Source organism: Embiotoca jacksoni, unplaced genomic scaffold (genome assembly GCF_022577435.1).
Source record: "Embiotoca jacksoni isolate LCO1_2020_lvr unplaced genomic scaffold, fEmbJac1.0.p SCAF_2, whole genome shotgun sequence".
Classification (NCBI taxonomy): domain Eukaryota; kingdom Metazoa; phylum Chordata; class Actinopteri; family Embiotocidae; genus Embiotoca; species Embiotoca jacksoni.
In genome coordinates, this window is record NW_027185340.1 from 3,631,900 (window position 1) to 3,651,541 (window position 19,642).

The window sequence follows — 19,642 nt, forward strand, 5'->3', positions numbered from 1 at the left end:
GTTGGTACAAAGTTTGTTTAAAGTTTTCTGCAAAGGAACTGATATATTACCATTTCATGACAAATCCATTGAAAAAAAAAAAGACAGCGAGCGCACATTCAGTCAGTGAGGAATAAGATGATTTTAACAACGACACAGGAACATATTACTTTTCCTTTGGAGAGTTACAATTGTTAAACTTGTTCAGACAAAATTCCTGCAAAGAAAAGCAGAAAAGAAAAAAGTTCTGAACAATTTGAAGTCATACACCTGAAGTTTTAATATTTGCATAGCAACAAATCTTGAATTACAGTATGACATTAAACATTTTAATCTTTTTTTCCATCTGCTGGGAAATCAAATATTTGCAGAGATGTTTTGCGTGCACAAAGGGAGAAAAAAAAAAAATCCAACATCCAATAACTTGTACTTTTAACAACAACAACAACAACAATTCTTGAATGTCAATGCAACAAATTCATGTAGGTACAGTAAACTGACATGAGGTTTCAAAGGCACTGCTATTTTTCCATAACAAGAATTAAAACAGTAAACTCGACAATACTATTATTTTCCAATTTTGTTTCAACTTCATGCCTGTAAACTCAGTAGCAGCCACAGATTGAACTGAACCTCTCATTCAGCTTGTTGTTTGTTCACAACTTTGTGATTGTGAAGGGAACACCTATATGGATTGAAAGAGGAAATTCAATTAGTTTAAGTCAAAGAAAATGGAAAAAGAATGAAAAACAAAACAGTTGAGCAGGAATTAGAAAATATTGCTAACCTCTCCTCCCAACTGAACATGATACTGGGCACAGCTCAGGGTCCTGCTCTTGTACGGGTCCTTGTTTGGGGTCTCGGTCCAAAGTTGTCTGCAAATCCTACCAAAGTCATAGTAAGAAGTATTCAGCCAAATGCACTTAATGCATCAAAAGTAAGGGGATGTATTCTGGAGAAGAGAAAATACCTCAAATTGACCAAAGATAATAAAACTTTCCTGTTACAACTTGAAAATGATCTTGGTAAAACAAAAAGCATCTTATATGTCATTGTGCCAGCCTTTTCACGACTGAATTCTCGACATGTCAAAGCCAGGGAAGCAAAACTATTGTCATTAATTATGTTTTATTTATTTGGGTCAAACAGTTTTGTGTACGTTCACTCACTGACGTGGTTCGCTGGGACACTTTATGGTTGTTGATTTTATTTAAATCAAAATGCCTGTTGTTAAATATGTTTATGTGCTTCTGTAATGCCACAGACATAGTTTAAAACTCTCATGATGCAATACAAATATATCTTTTTTTGTAATTACCAGGAGGATTAAACTATAACAAATTATTGTTTGAAATATGCCTTTAATGAATTAAATGTTTCACAATGCAACCAATTCAAACCACCAGCGTGTAGGAAGTCTGTTAACAATGATGAGAAAAAGGAATCACTCACCTGCAGAGGCAGACAGCTGACATGATGCCACATAGAAGCAATCCAATTGCAAGTGGGAGTGCGTATACAAAATCCTCCGATGGAATGATTTCTGCATGAAATCAGTACTGAATTACATGTAAGCAGCATGCAATTGGAACTTTAAAATGTTGAATGCCTGAATGATTACCCTGCTGTTTGCCCTACCTACCTTTGGGGTTCTCAGACACGGTTAAGTTCCAGCCAATACTGTTCATGCCCACTCCAGTTAGATTACATACATAAAGTCCTGCATCATCAGGTTGAGCACTAATGATAATGAGCTTTGTCGGTAAGTCGAGGTCTATTCTCACTCTGTCAGAGGAGAAATTAGAATAAGTCTGATTCATCTTGATGTGAAATGTCGAAACATATCTGCCTTTGCTCCAGTTGATTTGCGTTGTATCTTTCTCGGATATGTTGCAAATCAACACGACTTTTTCTCCACTGGACACCATCTCATTGTTGTAGTCTTTTCTTTCAGCCTCTAAAGTTTGAAGGAAAAAATCAAATCAAAAGAAATCATTGCTGGATAAAAGCATCAAAGGCTCAAACACAAATCTGCTCTGTACCTGCAAAGACTTGCCACATCAGTAATGGTTGAATGAGGAGCAGAACTGGTTGGTTTAGGCTGAACATCATGAGCATCAGACAGAGAAAGGTGGACTGAAACTTCACCTTCAGTTATTCATGTTTTTGCGCAGGAGGTACAGAAAAAAGGAAGTTGGTCACAACTTTTGTGGAAGAAAAAAATAAGTAATGTTGAAACTACACATACAGCTATTAAGTTCAACATCGAATACTGGCAATTCAAGCACGCACCTTCATGAAAAGAAATATATTACAAACATTTTTCCCTGTTCATTTAGTCTCTCATTTCATAAACTAAAAATATAGATATATATACTGTACTGTATATAATGTGCATTTTATATTTTTACTGCTATTTTACTGCTATTTTATTGCTTTTCTATTGTTCTATTATTATCTTATTGCTTCTCATTTCATAAACTAAAATGCAAATGAGCAGTTTTCAAATGTAGGAAAACCACTTCTGCATTGAGCTCACAAACTTTACAGACATAGTGTGAACCAAGATTTGGCCGTCACAGCGGCTCATGATGTTGCACACTTTATGGTGGTGGGGGGGGGGGAGAGAGGGGTCTGTGTGTGTGAATAAGAGTGTATAATTGTGTGTGCGAACGACTCTCCTCTCTATACCTGCTATCTTGTCTAGAGGTTCGGGGGGGGGGGGGGGGGGGGTGACAACCCAGAGACAGACAGAGCAGAGCTTCACCATCAGCTTGTACAAGTAAATTGTAGAGGAGGTGCAAGGAAAAGGAAGTGGTCCACTGCACTTCGAAAAAAAAATAAAAAATCATTGAACATAAACTGAACTGATCAAGCCGAGCAGCAGTGACTTTGAAGGTGGAGTCAGTAATTCTAGTCCAATACACTTTTTGGCAAAGTCAGTAAATATCACCTCACGGTGATATTTTTGTTTTTACATGGACTGGCTCTGTAAATAGGAAACAAACTCAGTGGCTCATCATGACTGTATATAAGGCTGGAGGAAGTGACATCTCCCCAAAATGTAATACCAAAACATGTCGATCACCCCCTGGTGGCTGGTTGCAGTATAGGGACATAAACCCCATCCCCTCCATGTTAGAGTAATGGACCAAACAAAAACAATCAAAGTACACGTCAAACGTTTCCCAAAGTTGATTTCCGTCACTATAGGTAGTTTTTAGCTGATGAGCAATACGCTCTATCGATTGATTTTTCTGATGAGTTAGGTTTTGATAAGTTATTCAATACTATAAAATGTTGGCGTGGCATCATAGATGACAGCTGCTGTGAGTGAAGTGGTCGCAAAGACTGAGTTGGGCAGAGTATGTGGGTCACCAGTGACAGATGGAATATTTTGGCATGAGTTTTGTACAGTTGGAAGAAGTGGAGACGCATTGTCAATCATTATATAGTGGAAAAGTATTGTGGTTCGGTCCAAACCATACAACCAAGAGAGGTTAGAAGAGATGGGTGAAAAGGGACGGCTTCTGAAAGTGGATTTGTCTGGCTGTTGAGTTCAAATATCAACAATTGTTTTCTCTAGAATGAGGCTGAACATTTAAATTTGACTGTGTTCCTATTTTTTCATTAGCAGGTGGGAACAGAACATATCTACAAGAACCGCCTGGAAATTGCGAGTCAACCACATGTCTGTATTCATGCTAATTACAAACCCAGAGCTCACTGATATGACATCTTATAAAAGAAAACTTGTCTATATTTTTCTATTTATTTGTCAAATACTGTACTGTATGTAATAAAGAGCATAATCTTTGCTTTAAGCTCCGTCAAATGCCTCATAAAGTAGTAATGGTAAAAGAGTTAAGAAAAAGTTGACACCTGATGCCACTGTCTGATGTTTGAATTCAATAAAAAAAAAATTTTTTATATGGTGCCACATATTCCATCTCTTTAAATAATAGCATCAAGACCTACAGAGAAACTTACCATTGATTGTATAAAAGAATGGACGGAGTCTGTCTGAAAAGTGAAGTCAATCTGGAAGTGCCTTAAAATGCAATACCACTGGGGTCCACAAGGGGCTATCTTTACAACAAAAAAAAAATTCCCATTCAAATTCTCTCATGAAATACAAAGTCAATAATTTCTTTCCAAAAGTCAGAAGCTGCCAAAGCAGGAGGTCCTTCAGACGGCTCCACTCCCACCAAACCTGCCTCACAGTGAGCCTCACTGTGAGTTCAGCAGAGCTGTCACATGTTGTTGAGATAAATGTGTGAATCCTGCAGAGGGGAGCATGCACCTGAGGATCCAAAAACATGCACCTCAGGTCAGGTTACCTGGCGCCTCGCTCGTGGCAGCCTGTTGCAGCAGCTCCCCCCCTGATAGCCCCCCTGCTGTAGCGAAGAAATTTCCCCTCGGGGTTTAATAGAGTAAAATAAAAAAAATTAAATAAAAATTAAAAAAGAGGAGCTCACACTGCACTGGCGATGGGTGTGTTTGTGTGGAGGGGGGGTGTCTGTGGGTGTGTGTGGGTGTGTGTCTCAAGATAAAAGAGATAAAACAGTTTCCAGTATGTTGCGACTGAAACTCATCAGTTGGGAAAGCAAAAACAGAAAACTTAAATGAAAAGGTAATGATCGGGGTGCAAAAAAAGAAACGAGCTGTATATTCAGTAGTGCTCGGATTGTATGGGAATTTTTGTAAATCTGGTGTTAACATTATATTTAACCATAAAGAGGTAATCGAGTCATTTAGTATTCAACTTCTATAATATGAAAGACAGATTATAAAAAAAAATTAGACAAAAAAGCATCATAGGACAAGATATGAAGACTTTTACTTTCTACAATCAATCTGTCTTCCTCAAGTCTAACATGTTGTATGCAGTTTGAGAGAGTCCTCTGTAAAGCTAATAAGAGGCTAGAAAGCTTTTATGCAATAGGAGTTATCCAATTCTAGTCATTCTTTCCTGTCTCTTGTTTCTATGAAACTGTCACTGTGACAGCTGACACATAAGTGACTATCTGTTCATCTCTTTTATCCATTATCCTGACTGTAGATTATATATGTATATCAAGGAGGTGACGTGTACACATTAGTACACTGAAGCTGAGGCGTTTGTAATTTTTAACTAATGTTTAATTTGACTACAATCCAAAGAAAACACAAACAGTCAGCGCAGAATTGCATCAACAAGATACAAGTTGAGTTACAAAGCAAAAAATAAATTTTGAGATTGCAATTCAAGAGTCACAAAACAATTAAAAACTAAAAAAAATTATAGAAAAATCATAACATAAAAAAGCAGTAACAAAAATGATAGAAATGTAATTAGAAAGTGGAATGGAAAAACTGCTTCCACTTTAAACAACCAACTCCCAAAGCCCACAAAGTTTTTTTTAAATTAAAATGACTATTTTCAATGACCACAGATGAATGGAAAATTGGCAATCTAATGCATCTTCAATCTATACTTATCAAAGATTTCAGGTTTACAGTCAAACTACAAAGCTTTTTCAAGTGTAAATAAAGTGGGATGAATTCTACTATATTCCCCCTTATCCATAAAATAAATGCAAAAGGACCTTTTCCCTCAATACTCGATCACGATGAATCCTGTTGTTTCAAGTGATCTGGATGGACTTCAATACGATTTGGTACTGACATTCAAGATTTCCCAAGGTTACCAGCAGGTACGATTTTCAATAGTACAATGACGCTGTCGACTTCAATTGTTATCATTTTTCCATTTCCAAACATCTTAATGGGCCCCTGATGTTTTTCTAGTGCGATTAGCAGGTTGCTATTCTTGGTTCTGATTGAATTATGTTGACCACAGTTAAGATCGATTAATTTTAGTTATGTTCATCTTTCCTAGTGAATCACTTTACTGGTCATACCAGTATAAAGTATTTAACAATGAATGTAAAATTAATTGTTTTCTTTAATTTTCTGCACTCAAATACTTAAATTATTTCAGTAATTATGGATGAATGATTCTTGAAATAATCAAATTACAGCAGAAAGTTTTCCTCCTACATGCCAAACATTGTGATTGTGAGCAAGTTCGCACCAGCATTAATCAAATCAAATCAATTAAGATGGATACCCTCAGTACAGGATATTTCCTTCTTTCTGAGATCAGTCAGATGCAAATTGGCAGCTATTAGCAGTATAAAATGCATTTTTGTTTCAATGTTTATAGTTTGTAATACATAACTTCATTTTAACTTTTGATCATCTTAAACACATCATCAAAGACAATTTTACATCCACAACAGAAATACAGTGACTGGAGAGTAACACGCAATGGTTTGACTAACATTATTGTCACACAAAAGAAATAAATAACTCAAACAATAAATAAGGCATACGCACCAATATTAAAGAAATGTAGAACTAGAGCAAGTTATTTTTACATATTTAAAAATTGGTTATTTTTACCCCCAAATTTTTTTTTAAAAACTGTTTTTAATAATAATACATATTGAAAGTGTTCTTATACTCTGCAGTATAAGTGTACCTCATTTACACAAGTTTTTGGTTTTATCATTTCTAAAAAATAACTTCTTGACCATTACAGGCACTTTAGTAAATATGATAATTGAGGGAATAAGTTAAAGACATTAGACTTTTCCAGGAACACATTCCTGAAACGTGCTTGTTGCTTGTGTAGTACAAGTATTTGTCAATGAAAGTCACTATTAAACCGATGCAGAACAATGGAGAAAAATATCATTATTTTCACAAATTGACTTCAGAAACCCAAACAATAACGGATGTAACAATAACTACACGCAATGGTTGTGTATGCAGTGAATAAATATGGTTGTGCTGTTGACAGAGTGCTGAACTGAAGCTCCTCATATCCACATTCACAGCCTCACCCAAAGCAAAGAGGCAGGCCAGCTGCAGCTGCTCTCACAACTAGTGACCGAATGCTGTCATGAACATACTTCTGAAATAAGCAATAATTAACAAAATGTAAATCGTTCAGTTATTGTATTGATACTTAAGTTATTGTGAGAAAAATGCAAAACCTTTAACTTTAACATATTAAGCTTAACAATCCCCCTTTAGGGGTTTCCCACTAATAATGAGATAAATGTAGAGATAAAGTACCCACATTACTACAGCGAGTGTAAATATGTGTTTGGGTCTTCTGATTTCTCAGAGTAACTTCCTTTCCGACATACATCATAATTCTTTGCTGCTGTCAGCAGTTAAGCTGTTGATGGAAAAATACGCACAGGAGTCAAGTACTGTTAATGCTGTTGTTGATAAAGCAGCTGCAGGCAGTTAAAGATAACAGGGAAATGACATTTCAAAAGACTTCTGGCAACTGCAGTTTTCACTTTGTTGACTACTACTCTACTTTGTTAGGAGTTTCTTCTGTTGCACAGTGCCATAGGATCATACATGCATGGTGCTTAACATTGTTTTAAATGTCAGTTCCCATACACATTGGTATTTTCGGAACACAATATGTAAATAATGAACCATTTGAACAATGGCCTTATTCTTCTGCAATAGCTGAATAGCTCCAGAACTACATACAGAGATGTCTGTAAATGTCTAGCGGCATTCACGTTTTACACTGTTCAGCCAGCTCATTCTTTCTGTCTGGTCACCCAGGCGTGATTTCAGATGAACTGTGTGGTTATTCATTTCAGTTAAATAATGCTGCATTTAGGGGAGCTCAGAAAATATTTGAGAATTTTTGTTGTTGGCGAATGTTTAATGCACTGCGCTGCCTAACACTAAGTAGTGATGTGAAGTAATGCTATAAACTGATATACATCAATTAGGGCTATTCACTAACCACGTTGTGTCAGGCCACCTGTTGGTGGTGGAGCCTGTAACTTCCAGCAGTCCAACTGTGATCCATCTTGTTGCCTCCACAGCTGACATTCCTAGGGCACATTTAATTTCAATTGAATCTGCGTTTCAGGGTATCTGCAGATTAAAAAAAAAAAAATCACAGTTTAACTGTTAGTTAAAGTCAAGAAAAGAAGACGATGAAATGTGTTGTACTCCTGCATAAGTAAAACTACAGGTGCAAATAAAATGTACCTAAAATAACTGCATTTTTTTTTATTCAATTCTGACATATGACAATAGTGTGGGTTTGTGACATCACAAACGTACATAAGTCCAAACAGCACAGTTGTTCAATATTGGCTGTGTGCCGTTTTTAGGGGCTAAGTGTTTTGACACTTTCACCGTATTTAAATAGTAACTTGACCCCCTTTATGATCAAAAAGAAATGGAAATCTGAATTGTTATGATATGGGATCATTCATTTTGAGGGTAACAAAATAAAACTATGGCACATTTGAACAAATTAACTGTTACATATATTCCTTTACCTCCCTATAGTGGTTATAAATCCTCATGTTGTTCCAGAGGTTCAGATGCATGGGGAGATGTTGGGACTCTCTCACTACGTGGGTTCTCTCTTCTCCTGCATAATGAAACACCAGTTAATATACAACAAAAGGTTTTCCTTGGATGTGAAGTATATGCTTATATATTTATCAGTAGTAGGGTATATGTGCATGCTGGGCAATTAAACTTGGTACCTCGGGAAAATTCCTTGTTTATAACTGTACCACGCAGCAACAATCGCTCCAGTGATATTCAGGAAAAGCAAAACACCAAATAGGGAGCAACAAGCAGGGCAGGATCCTGAAGGGAGAAAAGACACAAGAATGATATACAATCAGAGGAAATACTAATATCACTAATGTCACAAACTAAACTTGTTTTTTTGGGTTTATATTTTCTTTCTCAATTTGTTTTGATAAAAAGTTCATAACAAGTACAATTACTGACTCTGTTTTTAACACAACGTCGTGTACCCTCGCCAAACATTATTTCTGAAAACTTTTCTTATACCGACACGTCCAGAGGGTCAAAAGTAAGACATTAATTTACTCCGAGTAGGAACAGGACTTTTCACAAGATAGGACATGCTCTAAGTTCAACGTTTAAATGAGTAGAAAAGAAAAGAAAAGAGAAACTATTACAAAATTAATTAAACAATGTCCACAAACTCTCAAATCCAGAAATGCAAAACAGGAATACATTCCAACTACGTGTATCACTTCATAATTGCATCCCTCTGCCAACCAGTCAATTTGCACTGTGCATGCATGTCTGTCCAGACGCATATAATTAATGTGATGACGACATTGAAGGAATCCTTCTATGTGTTCCTAAACGTGGCTAATAAAGCTGGTTGATAGAAGATAATGCTTCAAATATGGATGTTGCAGCAAAGAAGCTAAAAATTCTATAACACGGATGCTTCACACATATCTTAAACCTGACACCACATAATATCTATACAGTCACCACGGTTTCAAGGTGGATACCCTCGATTAGTCACCAATTCAGGATCTTACCAAGTGTGATATATGGTCACATCTCCCAGTGAAGGAAAGAGAGCATCAACACACCTATTTGACAAAGTGCCTAACCAAATCAAACCCGAACTCACCTGCAACCACATGCACAAAGAGCTGACCATGTTTTCTTCCATATGGGTTTGATGCTTCACACTGGTAAAAGCCATTCAAATCAGAGGACATGCTCAGAAGCTGTAGTTTTGAACCATCTACTCTGACAGCAGACTTGGGCAAATCCTGGCCAGATCTGGAAGAGACAAACAAGGCTCAGCATGAAATGTACGAGGGTGGATCAATCAATTCAGAGACTGCTCCTGTTGTGCGTGAACGATGCGCCGTATTATTGAGAGCGAGAAACTAGTGCGTTTTCAACGTGCTGTGAGCAGGCGCATTGTCATGTTGGAGAACCCAAGTGCCATCGCGCCACAGTTCAGGTCACAGTTGAGCTCGGTGTCAACAGTCTGACTCTGCGGGACGAATTCATGGTACATTATCCCGCGAATGTAAAAAAAACAAAACAACAACTGGTTGTGCGTCTGATTGGATGCACCTTTCTCGGTTTAAACCGCGACATACCGCCCCCTCAGAAACACGAATGTCAGGGTCTCTGTTTGACAGAAATAGTATCTGTGCCCTCTGGTCATGTCCACACAGAAATCCCCGTGCTCACGAACCAGCGCTCATAAAAAAGTGTTTAACTCGTGTGCTGATTTTGATCAAGCGAGGAAATTTGTAATCTTTACTCTCTTGGGTTATTTCTTCCTCCTGCCCCGAGTATGTGACGGTGCTGTGCATCGTTCGCAAACAACAGGAGCAGTCTGAGAACTTATTGATCCAACGTTGTACAAATATTTACACTTAGAGCCCCTGCAGAAGAATGTTACATATTAAAACAGAAACACCAGCTAAGCATACAACTACATTTCCACCACATTTAGGAGCTAGAGCTGTTGATCATATCAGATTATGTTCGTGGATAGTTTGCATGTGATAACGGAAACCGTGTCTTCCTTGACTCTGCAGTGGCCTTTCATTTTAGTATATTTCCAGCCCACAATGTTTTATGTTTTGGTTCATATTCATAGAGTTCTTTTGAAACCAAGTGCAAAAAAAGCTCTAAAAAATGCATTGTTCACTGACTGTCTACAGTCAGACTGTATTACTGGCTGTAGGCAGTCAGTGAACAATGTGTTTTTTAGAGCTTTTGATCACAGAGAAGCTTTTATACCTCCTTTGACTCATTACGGCGTTGCTCACTGTTGATTGAAATACTGATTTCAGATAAAGGTAGTACAGAAAAAAATGGCATTTCCAGTAAACTTTTTACTTACAAACTCAAACAATGCATTCTGGGAAGTTTGCGTACACAGCAAAATGGAAATAGCTTTCCTTTTCTGTGGATCTATTAATTTGTATTGTGTCCAATTAACAAAATGCTTCCAAATTTTTGTTAAAAAGGGGTAAATTTTAAAGACATGACAAAACCTATAGCAATCCTTTGAGCCAGTGAATTCTCAGCCGTTCATTCCTTCAAGTCAAAAGGCTTTAAGCTTGAAATATTCATATTTACAATCTCAGAAGTGGTTTGAAAACATTGAGTTGACTTAAAGTTTTGAAAACTTGCACATTTACTTTCAAATTAATGGTAAACGACCGTTTGATTCCACACCCTTATATGTTGGTGTGGAAGCTTGTTCAAGGTCTGTTCCTGCTGCACACATTTTCGGAGGAAGTATTATTTACTTGATTGACCTACTTTTTTCAAAATTCCCCTTCACCACCATTATAACTCTTGTTTGTGTGATGTGTTGATTTGTGTCACATGTAGTTCTTTAGCCATCATTACAAATTCTCTCTCAGGGCTTTTCATCAGACCAACAACTACATTCTCTACATATTACAACTATAATCCACAAATGCTTCTGAGAACACACAACTTAAACACAAAGAATATCAATCTTATTCATTTAGTTAACGGCAAAACTGTACAACACTGTACAAACCTTGAGAGAATGACAAATAGTGCCTTGATATAAACGATAAGAATAATCTTAGTTTGTTCAGCGTTTTAAAACTGTTATTTAAACTACTTTACCTGCTCCAGGAGACAGTTGCGTTTGGGTTGGCTTCTGTCATGCATTCAAATGAATCTTTAGAAATTTCAACAACATTCACTTCCATGGGAGAGACTATGAAAAAGTAAGACAGTGAGCTGTGTTAATTCTGTAACACAAAAATAACAATGATATCAAAATAATATTTCACTTGAATGTTCGGATTCTGTGATTTATATTGGTTATTTAGGTATTGTCAATTCGTTTAAAGGTCATCTTGGAGCAAACTTGGAAAACAGCACATTGCATGTTCAGAATAACATATTTAGGAGCTTTTCAAAAGAACATATCAATCTCTGTATACAGATATAAGTCACATGTTTACAGTAAATTAGCTGCCTCTCAAATTAAGGTCAAGGTGATGCATCACACAGCAGTTTTTTGATATCTACAAACAAAGTGCTGAAACTGAAGCTGTGATTATTCCATGGTAGACCTGTGGGCAATGCCACTGCCTCACCATTAAAACTGTCTCATGGAAAACTCAGGAAAAACAACAATTATATATAATACAGCGGGCCGGCACGGGAATTCCAAGAGAAACAGAACACCAGTTATCTGTTGAGACAGGTCGTATGCACTCACTCAAACCAGCCTGATGCTTTGTGTCTTATTACACAGGGTTTTAGAAAAAGATATAGTGATCCATGCTGGCATAGTAATTCCAGTTTCAGCTCATTGTCAAGTTGATGAAAGCAGTCGGAGTCAACTTCTGTTTCGGGAAATTATGCACTATCATGGTGGAGAGACACAATAGATGAGAACATTTTAGATACTGATAATTGTCACACAAATAATTGCAATAAATGATTTTATCATCTTTTTCTGTTCATTTGATGCCACTATTAGAGTAAAAGTTCAATCCTATAAATAATACACTTTATGAAGGAGAAGAGTTTTGAGGGTTTTTTTCTGTTTTTGTTAAAGAAGGGGACTTTCATCCAGACTCTTTCCGCCTCTGCCACATTCCAGAGCGAATATCTGCTAAAGTATGAGGACACAGCTTCAGTTGTGTTTTAGTTTAAGAGAAACTGTGAGCTTATCATTCTGCCTTTTGTCCCCAGTTTACATGTCCTCAATTAGTCTTGACCCAAGCCTTACTTGTTTTGTCCTCAGACAACAAAGGCATTTCTCAACATTTTTGTGGAAGCATAATGTGAAGCAACAAAACCAGCTGACAAGTACAGCAGATAATATTGCAATCCTACAGACAAAGAACCCCAATGATTCGGGTCACACTACAATTGTTACAAACATATGGCTATGACGCATTTCACATTTGTAAATGTCTGAACACTCTGTACTTCTGTTTTAACTGCCGGTATTAAACCTCTTTTACAACTAAATAGAATTTGTAGAGTCTTAACGAAGGAGGACAGTGACAGTGAGTTACTTGGCCCACTCCATTTTTAGTAGTGATGAAACGGCAAACTCTCTTTATAACAAGATCATTTTTTCATTAAATTATTCAACTATTTTTGTCTCATGGCTCAGTAATATTTAAAGATTTTCCAGGAATATCTTGTTTTTGCTGACCCTCAGTAGTAGTACCTAGCTATTGAGAATACTTCTGTCTGTCTGTGTACCTCTTCAATAATTAATGACAATGAACAAAATAATTTAAACATTACGAAATTGACAATGCTACAAGTAAACATGAATGCCGAACTACATGAACAACTGATAGAGAAACATATTGGTGTACTCACAGTAGACCTGGATGGTGAAGGGCAGGCTTTCGTTTGTGGACAGAGCTGAACTGGAGACGACACAGTGGACCACATGATGGTTGATTTCTTTGGTGGGGACTCCGAACAGCGAGCTGACTGTGGTAGTTGTACCGTTGGCATGCTCGGTGGAGTTGCTTGTTTGTCTCACTTTTTCTGCCAGAGAACCAGTGAGCCACCTCACGTCTACAGGAGGCCTCGAGGCGGCAGCCGTGCAGGTGGCAAGGGAAACCTCTTCATTACCCAAAGTGGGACGATCATCCTTCAGGCTTGTGAGTGGAGGCACTATAAGAGTTATTGTATACAAAGAAGTCAACATTCAAGCAAGAAGGTAAAAGCCACACTAATTTTCTCCCTCAGACACATACAAACATAACATCCAGACCATGTTAAGGTTTCATCATACCAATCAGGTTTAGCACTATCTCCGTTTTGTGAGCTCCACTGGGGAACAAAGTGAAGAGGCAGGTGTAGGTGCCTTCATCCATCAGAGTAACATTGGATAACTGAAGAGATCCATTTCTGTCATTCAAATTCCCAATAAATGTAAATCTTTTATCAATCCCATTGTAGAACTTTGGTTGTTTTTGTGGTCGGATAGTCATGAAATTGTCATTGAGAGGTTTTTGTCTGGTCTTCCTCTGCCAGGAAATCTGCGTGAGATCCTCCACGGTGTCAATGAGTTTGCAGGGTAAGATGGCATACTGTCCTTGCACCACGGTCGTACTTCCACCAATCACCTGGAGAGCTGTAAAGTGAATAAAACTTGATCAGGTTATCAGGTTACAATTCAAAAAGCAGAAACAAAATTAAAACTGCAAGCAGTGATGTACGGGCCCTCAGCAATCCGGTGCGCCGCCTCCCCGAAGCCATCTCCCCGACGTGCAGGGCGCCAGGGACCACTTATACCCGCTTAAAGTTGCTATTTTTGTCTCGTTTCCTGTCTCCAGCAGGGGGAGCTGGTGAGACGTTTGGCCACGCCCACTCATAAAACACATCAGATGTACAGTCTCACCACGCCGGATGTATGTCACACACAAATGGCTCGAGAGCGCCCCCTAAAGAGATACCCCGGCGGCCACATTTACCTAAATTCACGAAATCCGGTGGACACGTGTATCACACCTGGACGCACAAAAAAGTTACATTGCACCGTTAGGTCGACTGGACAGGAAGTCCACCATTTTGAATTTAGTCGCCATTTTGGGCGATTCTGACACGTTGTACTTTGTCGAACTCCTCCGAGGGATTTTGTCCAGCTGACTTGAATTTAGGTTCTCTGGATAGAAAACATGTTTGGGATTAAAAGTTGTATAAATAATTTGTTTTCATCGATGGGTGTGCCCGTAGCGTGGCGGCCATTTGGAGCGTCTCGCCATGAAACTACGAGTTGCTTTAAATCTTATGGACATGGACCGACCTTCTCCAAACATCACAGGTATGATAACAGCCCCGCCCTGAAGACACCTGTGTGGTAATATTCGCTCATAGTCATAGCGCCCCCTGGTGGACACTGGAAATTACACTTTTCATACTTTCACATTCTACGTCGAGCTGGTTGATCACATGAACCTAAAGTCGGGTCACAATAACCTAAACATGTAGTTAATGATATATTGAGACATTCGTTCGACTTTGTCAATGGGCGTCGCCATGACGATGCGGCAAAGTTTGATGTCTCGCCGTGATGCAGGAAGCTTATGTTTAAGGTCAAATGATGCTTGAAACCTCACGAAATGTCACACATCTGGCGTGGTGAGACCATACATCTAATGTGTTTGGTGAGTGGGCGTGGCCAAACGGCTCGCCAGCTCTCCTGCTGGAGACAGGAAACCAGACAAAAATAGCAACTTTAAGTGGGGACAGTGGTCCCTCGCGCGCTGCACGTCGGGGAGGCGGCTTCCGGGAGGCGGGGCGCTGGAGTGCTGAGGGCCCGTACATCACTGCTTGCAGTTTTAATTAACATTAAAATTAACTGTCGGTTTTATTGTGACATCTTAAATCATTTTACATTTTCGATGGGTCTACTGAAATGAAAACTTATGAGAATAATTTTTGCTTTAATGAGACTTAAAAACAATTTATTAAAATTATATTACGGTAACTTTTTGTCAAGGGCCTTAAGCCAAAACAGTTGTTACCCTCGTAACCTTTTTTATTTCCTTATTTTATGAGATTGTACTTCATCTCTGCTACGATGGATCCGGGCTACAGAACATCTGCTCACCATGATACTGATGGGGAGTGTTTGTTGTCGTGGTAATAGCTACATTCGTATTGAAATCAAACTAGAAACAGTTCAAATGTTTGCACGCAACACGTACATGTGTACTTCCGTTATGTTATGGACAAAACAATGTTGTTTTAAATCCGTCTCGATAGAATACATTTGGATCGTATCCTGAAAGTTATTGGCCTACAAACAGGGAAGAGTCAGCGACGAAAATGGAAAACATGAGTCATACCTTCGACATCTGAGTTCAGGAGGAGAACTGACATCAACATCAGCAGTCTGCACGTCCGGGAGAAACGATGCAGCGACAATTTGATCCGGTAGCAAACCATGAAGTAAACAAAGAAAATATCCTCCTTCCATTCGGGGTTTTTCATGCGGAGACAACCGCACTGGTCACGTGGACGAGCAAAGCCGCCATTCATATGAATGCCACGAGGTGGCGCTACATCCACTTAGGTACAGCTTGAATCTGAGTGGTCTTCAAACAAATACTGTGAGAGGAAAGCAGATGATTGGACTTCCCTATTTTTTTTTATTTTTTTTTGGTGAGATACTGTATCATTTTAATATTTATAGAATAAAACCACGTGCGAAGTCCAGAGGGGGGAAAAAGAAATCACTATTTAGTGGAGCTGTTAATAATACAAAATGTCTGAAATGTGACCTTGACACACTGTTGTTTGTAAGAAAGTAGCTTCACAGGAAAATACTCAGGAAAAGTAGAAGTACCTGGAAATTGTACTTAAGTACAACACTCAAGTTGCCTACAGTTTGTGTACTCGGTTACTTCCTGACTAAAACTGCCCCAGGTGCCTTACTAAACTAATTGGCTATAATACCTCCAAACTGAGTTTGTTTATGCATGATTATGCTGCTTAATTAACACTTAGCAGTTTTTATAGTAAGAGGAAATCCTTCACCCATTTTAGCCAAACAAATTATAAGAATTAAGTAAAACCAGATGGGAAACACAAATTTTAACCAAAAAGGCCTTAAATGCAAGACATGCAGATTAGCCTTCGCTTTATAAAAAAGGCAAATGGATTTATTTTTATTAGATAGAGCAGAGAAATATATATATATTTTTTGTTCAAACCAAATAAAAAAGAAAATCAAGTTTTCCATTCTACTGCAAGTCTCCAAACTTCCAAAGAACCAAATATGTCAGACTAAATGTTGGTACAAAGTTTGTTTAAAGTTTTCTGCAAAGGAACTGATATATTACCATTTCATGACAAATCCATTGAAAAAAAAAAAAGACAGAGCGAGCGCACATTCAGTCAGTGAGGAATAAGATGATTTTAACAACGACACAGGAACATATTACTTTTCCTTTGGAGAGTTACAATTGTTAAACTTGTTCAGACAAAATTCCTGCAAAGAAAAGCAGAAAAGAAAAAAGTTCTGAACAATTTGAAGTCATGCACCTGAAGTTTTAATATTTGCATAGCAACAAATCTTGAATTACAGTATGACATTAAACATTTTAATCTTTTTTTCCATCTGCTGGGAAATCAAATATTTGCAGAGATGTTTTGCGTGCACAAAGGGAGAAAAAAAAAAAAATCCAACATCCAATAACTTGTACTTTTAACAACAACAACAACAACAACAACAATTCTTGAATGTCAATGCAACAAATTCATGTAGGTACAGTAAGCTGACATGAGGTTTCAAAGGCACTGCTATTTTTCCATAACAAGAATTAAAACAGTAAATTCGACAATACTATTATTTTCCAATTTTGTTTCAACTTCATGCCTGTAAACTAAGTAGCAGCCACAGATTGAACTGAACCTCTCATTCAGCTTGTTGTTTGTTCACAACTTTGTGATTGTGAAGGGAACACCTATATGGATTGAAAGAGGAAATTCAATTAGTTTAAGTCAAAGAAAATGGAAAAAGAATGAAAAACAAAACAGTTGAGCAGGAATTAGAAAATATTGCTAACCTCTCCTCCCAACTGAACATGATACTGGGCACAGCTCAGGGTCCTGCTCTTGTACGGGTCCTTGTTTGGGGTCTCGGTCCAAAGTTGTCTGCAAATCCTACCAAAGTCATAGTAAGAAGTATTCAGCCAAATGCACTGAATGCATCAAAAGTAAGGGGATGTATTCTGGAGAAGAGAAAATACCTCAAATTGACCAAAGATAATAAAACTTTCCTGTTACAACTTGAAAATGATCTTGGTAAAACAAAAAACATCTTACATGTCATTGTGCCAGCCTTTTCACGACTGAATTCTTGACATGTCAAAGCCAGGGAAGCAAAATTATTGTCATTAATTATGTTTTATTTATTTGGGTCAAACAGTTTTGTGTACGTTCACTCACTGACGTGGTTCGCTGGGACACTTTATGGTTGTTGATTTTATTTAAATCAAAATGCCTGTTGTTAAATATGTTTATGTGCTTCTGTAATGCCACAGACATAGTTTAAAACTCTCATGATGCAATACAAATATATCTTTTTTGTAACTACCAGGAGGATTAAACTATAACAAATTATTGTTTGAAATATGCCTTTAATGAATTAAATGTTTCACAATGCAACCAATTCAAACTACCAGCGTGTAGGAAGTCTGTTAACAATGATGAGAAAAAGGAATCACTCACCTGCAGAGGCAGACAGCTGACATGATGCCACATAGAAGCAATCCAATTGCAAGTGGGAGTGCGTATACAAAATCCTCCGATGGAATGATTTCTGCATGAAATCAGTACTGAATTACATGTAAGCAGCATGCAATTGGAACTTTAAAATGTTGAATGCCTGAATGATTACCCTGCTGTTTGCTCTATCTACCTTTGGGGTACTCAGACACGGTTAAGTTCCAGCCAATACTGTTCATGCCCACTCCAGTTAGATTACATGTATAAAGTCCTGCATCATCAGGTTGAGCACTAATGATAATGAGCTTTGTCGGTAAGTCGAGGTCTATTCTCACTCTGTCAGAGGAGAAATTAGAATAAGTCTGATTCATCTTGATGTGAAATGCCAAAACATATCTGCCTTTGCTCCAGTTGATTTGCGTTGTATCTTTCTCGGATATGTTGCAAATCAACACGACTTTTTCTCCACTGGACACCATCTCATTGTTGTAGTCTTTTCTTTCAGCCTCTAAAGTTTGAAGGAAAAAAAATCAAATCAAAAGAAATCATTGCTGGATAAAAGCGTCAAAGGCTCAAATACAAATCTGCTCTGTACCTGCAAAGACTTGCCACATCAGTAATGGTTGAATGAGGAGCAGAACTGGTTGGTTTAGGCTGAACATCATGAGCATCAGACAGAGAAAGGTGGACTGAAACTTCACCTTCAGTTATTCATGTTTTTGCGCAGGAGGTACAGAAAAAAGGAAGTGGTTACAGTTTCACAACTTTTATGGAAGACAAAAATAATTAACGTTGAAACTACATCTACAGCTATTAAGATCAACATCAAATACTGGCAATTCAAGCACGCACCTTCATGAAAAGAAATATATGACAAAAAAATTTCCCTGTTCATTTAGTCTCTCATTTCATAAACTAAAATGCAAATGAGCAGTTTTCAAATGCAGGAAAACCACTTCTGCATTGAGCTCACAAACTTTACAGACATAGTGTGAACCAAGATTTGGACGTCACAGCGGCTCATGATGTTGCACACTTTATGGTGTGTGTGAATAAGAGTGTATAATTGTGTGTGCGATAAGTGTGTGTGTGTGTGTGCGATAATGTAAGATATTCGCAGTGAGACTCTGGTGACTCTGTCCTGCCTAACGACTCTCCTCTCTATACCTGCTATCTTGTGTAGAGATTTTTTGTTTTGTGGGGGGGGGGGGGGGGGGGGACAACCCTGAGCCAGACAGAGCAGAGCTTCACCATCAGCTCGTACAAGTAAATTGTAGAGGAGGTGCAAGGAAAAGGAAGTGGTCCACCGCACTTCGGAAAAAAATTTAAAAAAAAAAAAAAATCATTGAACATAAACTGAACTCATGTGAAGATCCAATATAAAGTTATTAAATTTAAATGATAATGTTTATACTATGTTTGATACTTTCGGAAAATAAAATGTGAAAATTATTGTAAATTATAATCATTTAATGAACTGAAATATGAAATGCATCCTCTGTTCTGTTCTGCTGCAGAAAAACTTTGCACACATGATGCAACTCTGCTGCTGAGCAAGCTT

The 19,642-nt window shown here is 37.8% G+C and overlaps 2 protein-coding genes across 5 annotated transcripts; both read right to left on the reverse strand.

The window, feature by feature from the left end:
- Positions 1–1,801: 1,801 nt before the first annotated feature.
- LOC138200964 (nectin-3-like protein) lies at positions 1,802–15,878 on the reverse strand. 3 transcript variants are annotated; one of them, XR_011178447.1, is made up of 9 exons: positions 15,699–15,878; positions 13,640–13,981; positions 13,216–13,518; positions 11,488–11,581; positions 9,485–9,639; positions 8,565–8,670; positions 8,352–8,446; positions 7,805–7,938; positions 1,802–1,936 (listed from the first exon to the last, which is right to left on the reverse strand). XR_011178447.1 is itself a non-coding variant. In XM_069154009.1 (8 exons), the coding sequence occupies exons 1-7, from the start codon at positions 15,841–15,843 to the stop codon at positions 8,365–8,367; spliced, it is 1,227 nt and encodes a 408-aa protein (XP_069010110.1). In that variant the 5' UTR covers positions 15,844–15,878; the 3' UTR covers positions 5,100–7,895; positions 8,352–8,364. The 3 variants fall into 3 exon arrangements, 2 of the variants coding, with proteins under 2 accessions (XP_069010110.1, XP_069010109.1); XM_069154009.1 differs by lacking the exon at positions 1,802–1,936 and having other exon boundaries at positions 5,100–7,895; XM_069154008.1 differs by lacking the exon at positions 1,802–1,936 and having other exon boundaries at positions 5,100–7,938.
- Positions 15,879–16,888: 1,010 nt separating this feature from the next.
- Positions 16,889–18,798, reverse strand: LOC138200705 (uncharacterized). 2 transcript variants are annotated; one of them, XR_011178420.1, is made up of 6 exons: positions 18,677–18,798; positions 18,275–18,589; positions 18,085–18,175; positions 17,680–17,712; positions 17,421–17,517; positions 16,889–17,318 (listed from the first exon to the last, which is right to left on the reverse strand). XR_011178420.1 is itself a non-coding variant. In XM_069153578.1 (5 exons), exons 1-5 carry the CDS (start codon positions 18,750–18,752, stop codon positions 17,274–17,276), a joined length of 624 nt encoding a protein of 207 aa, XP_069009679.1. In that variant the 5' UTR covers positions 18,753–18,798; the 3' UTR covers positions 16,889–17,273. The 2 variants fall into 2 exon arrangements, 1 of the variants encoding a protein (XP_069009679.1); XM_069153578.1 differs by lacking the exon at positions 17,680–17,712.
- Between the last annotated feature and the right edge of the window lie 844 nt (positions 18,799–19,642).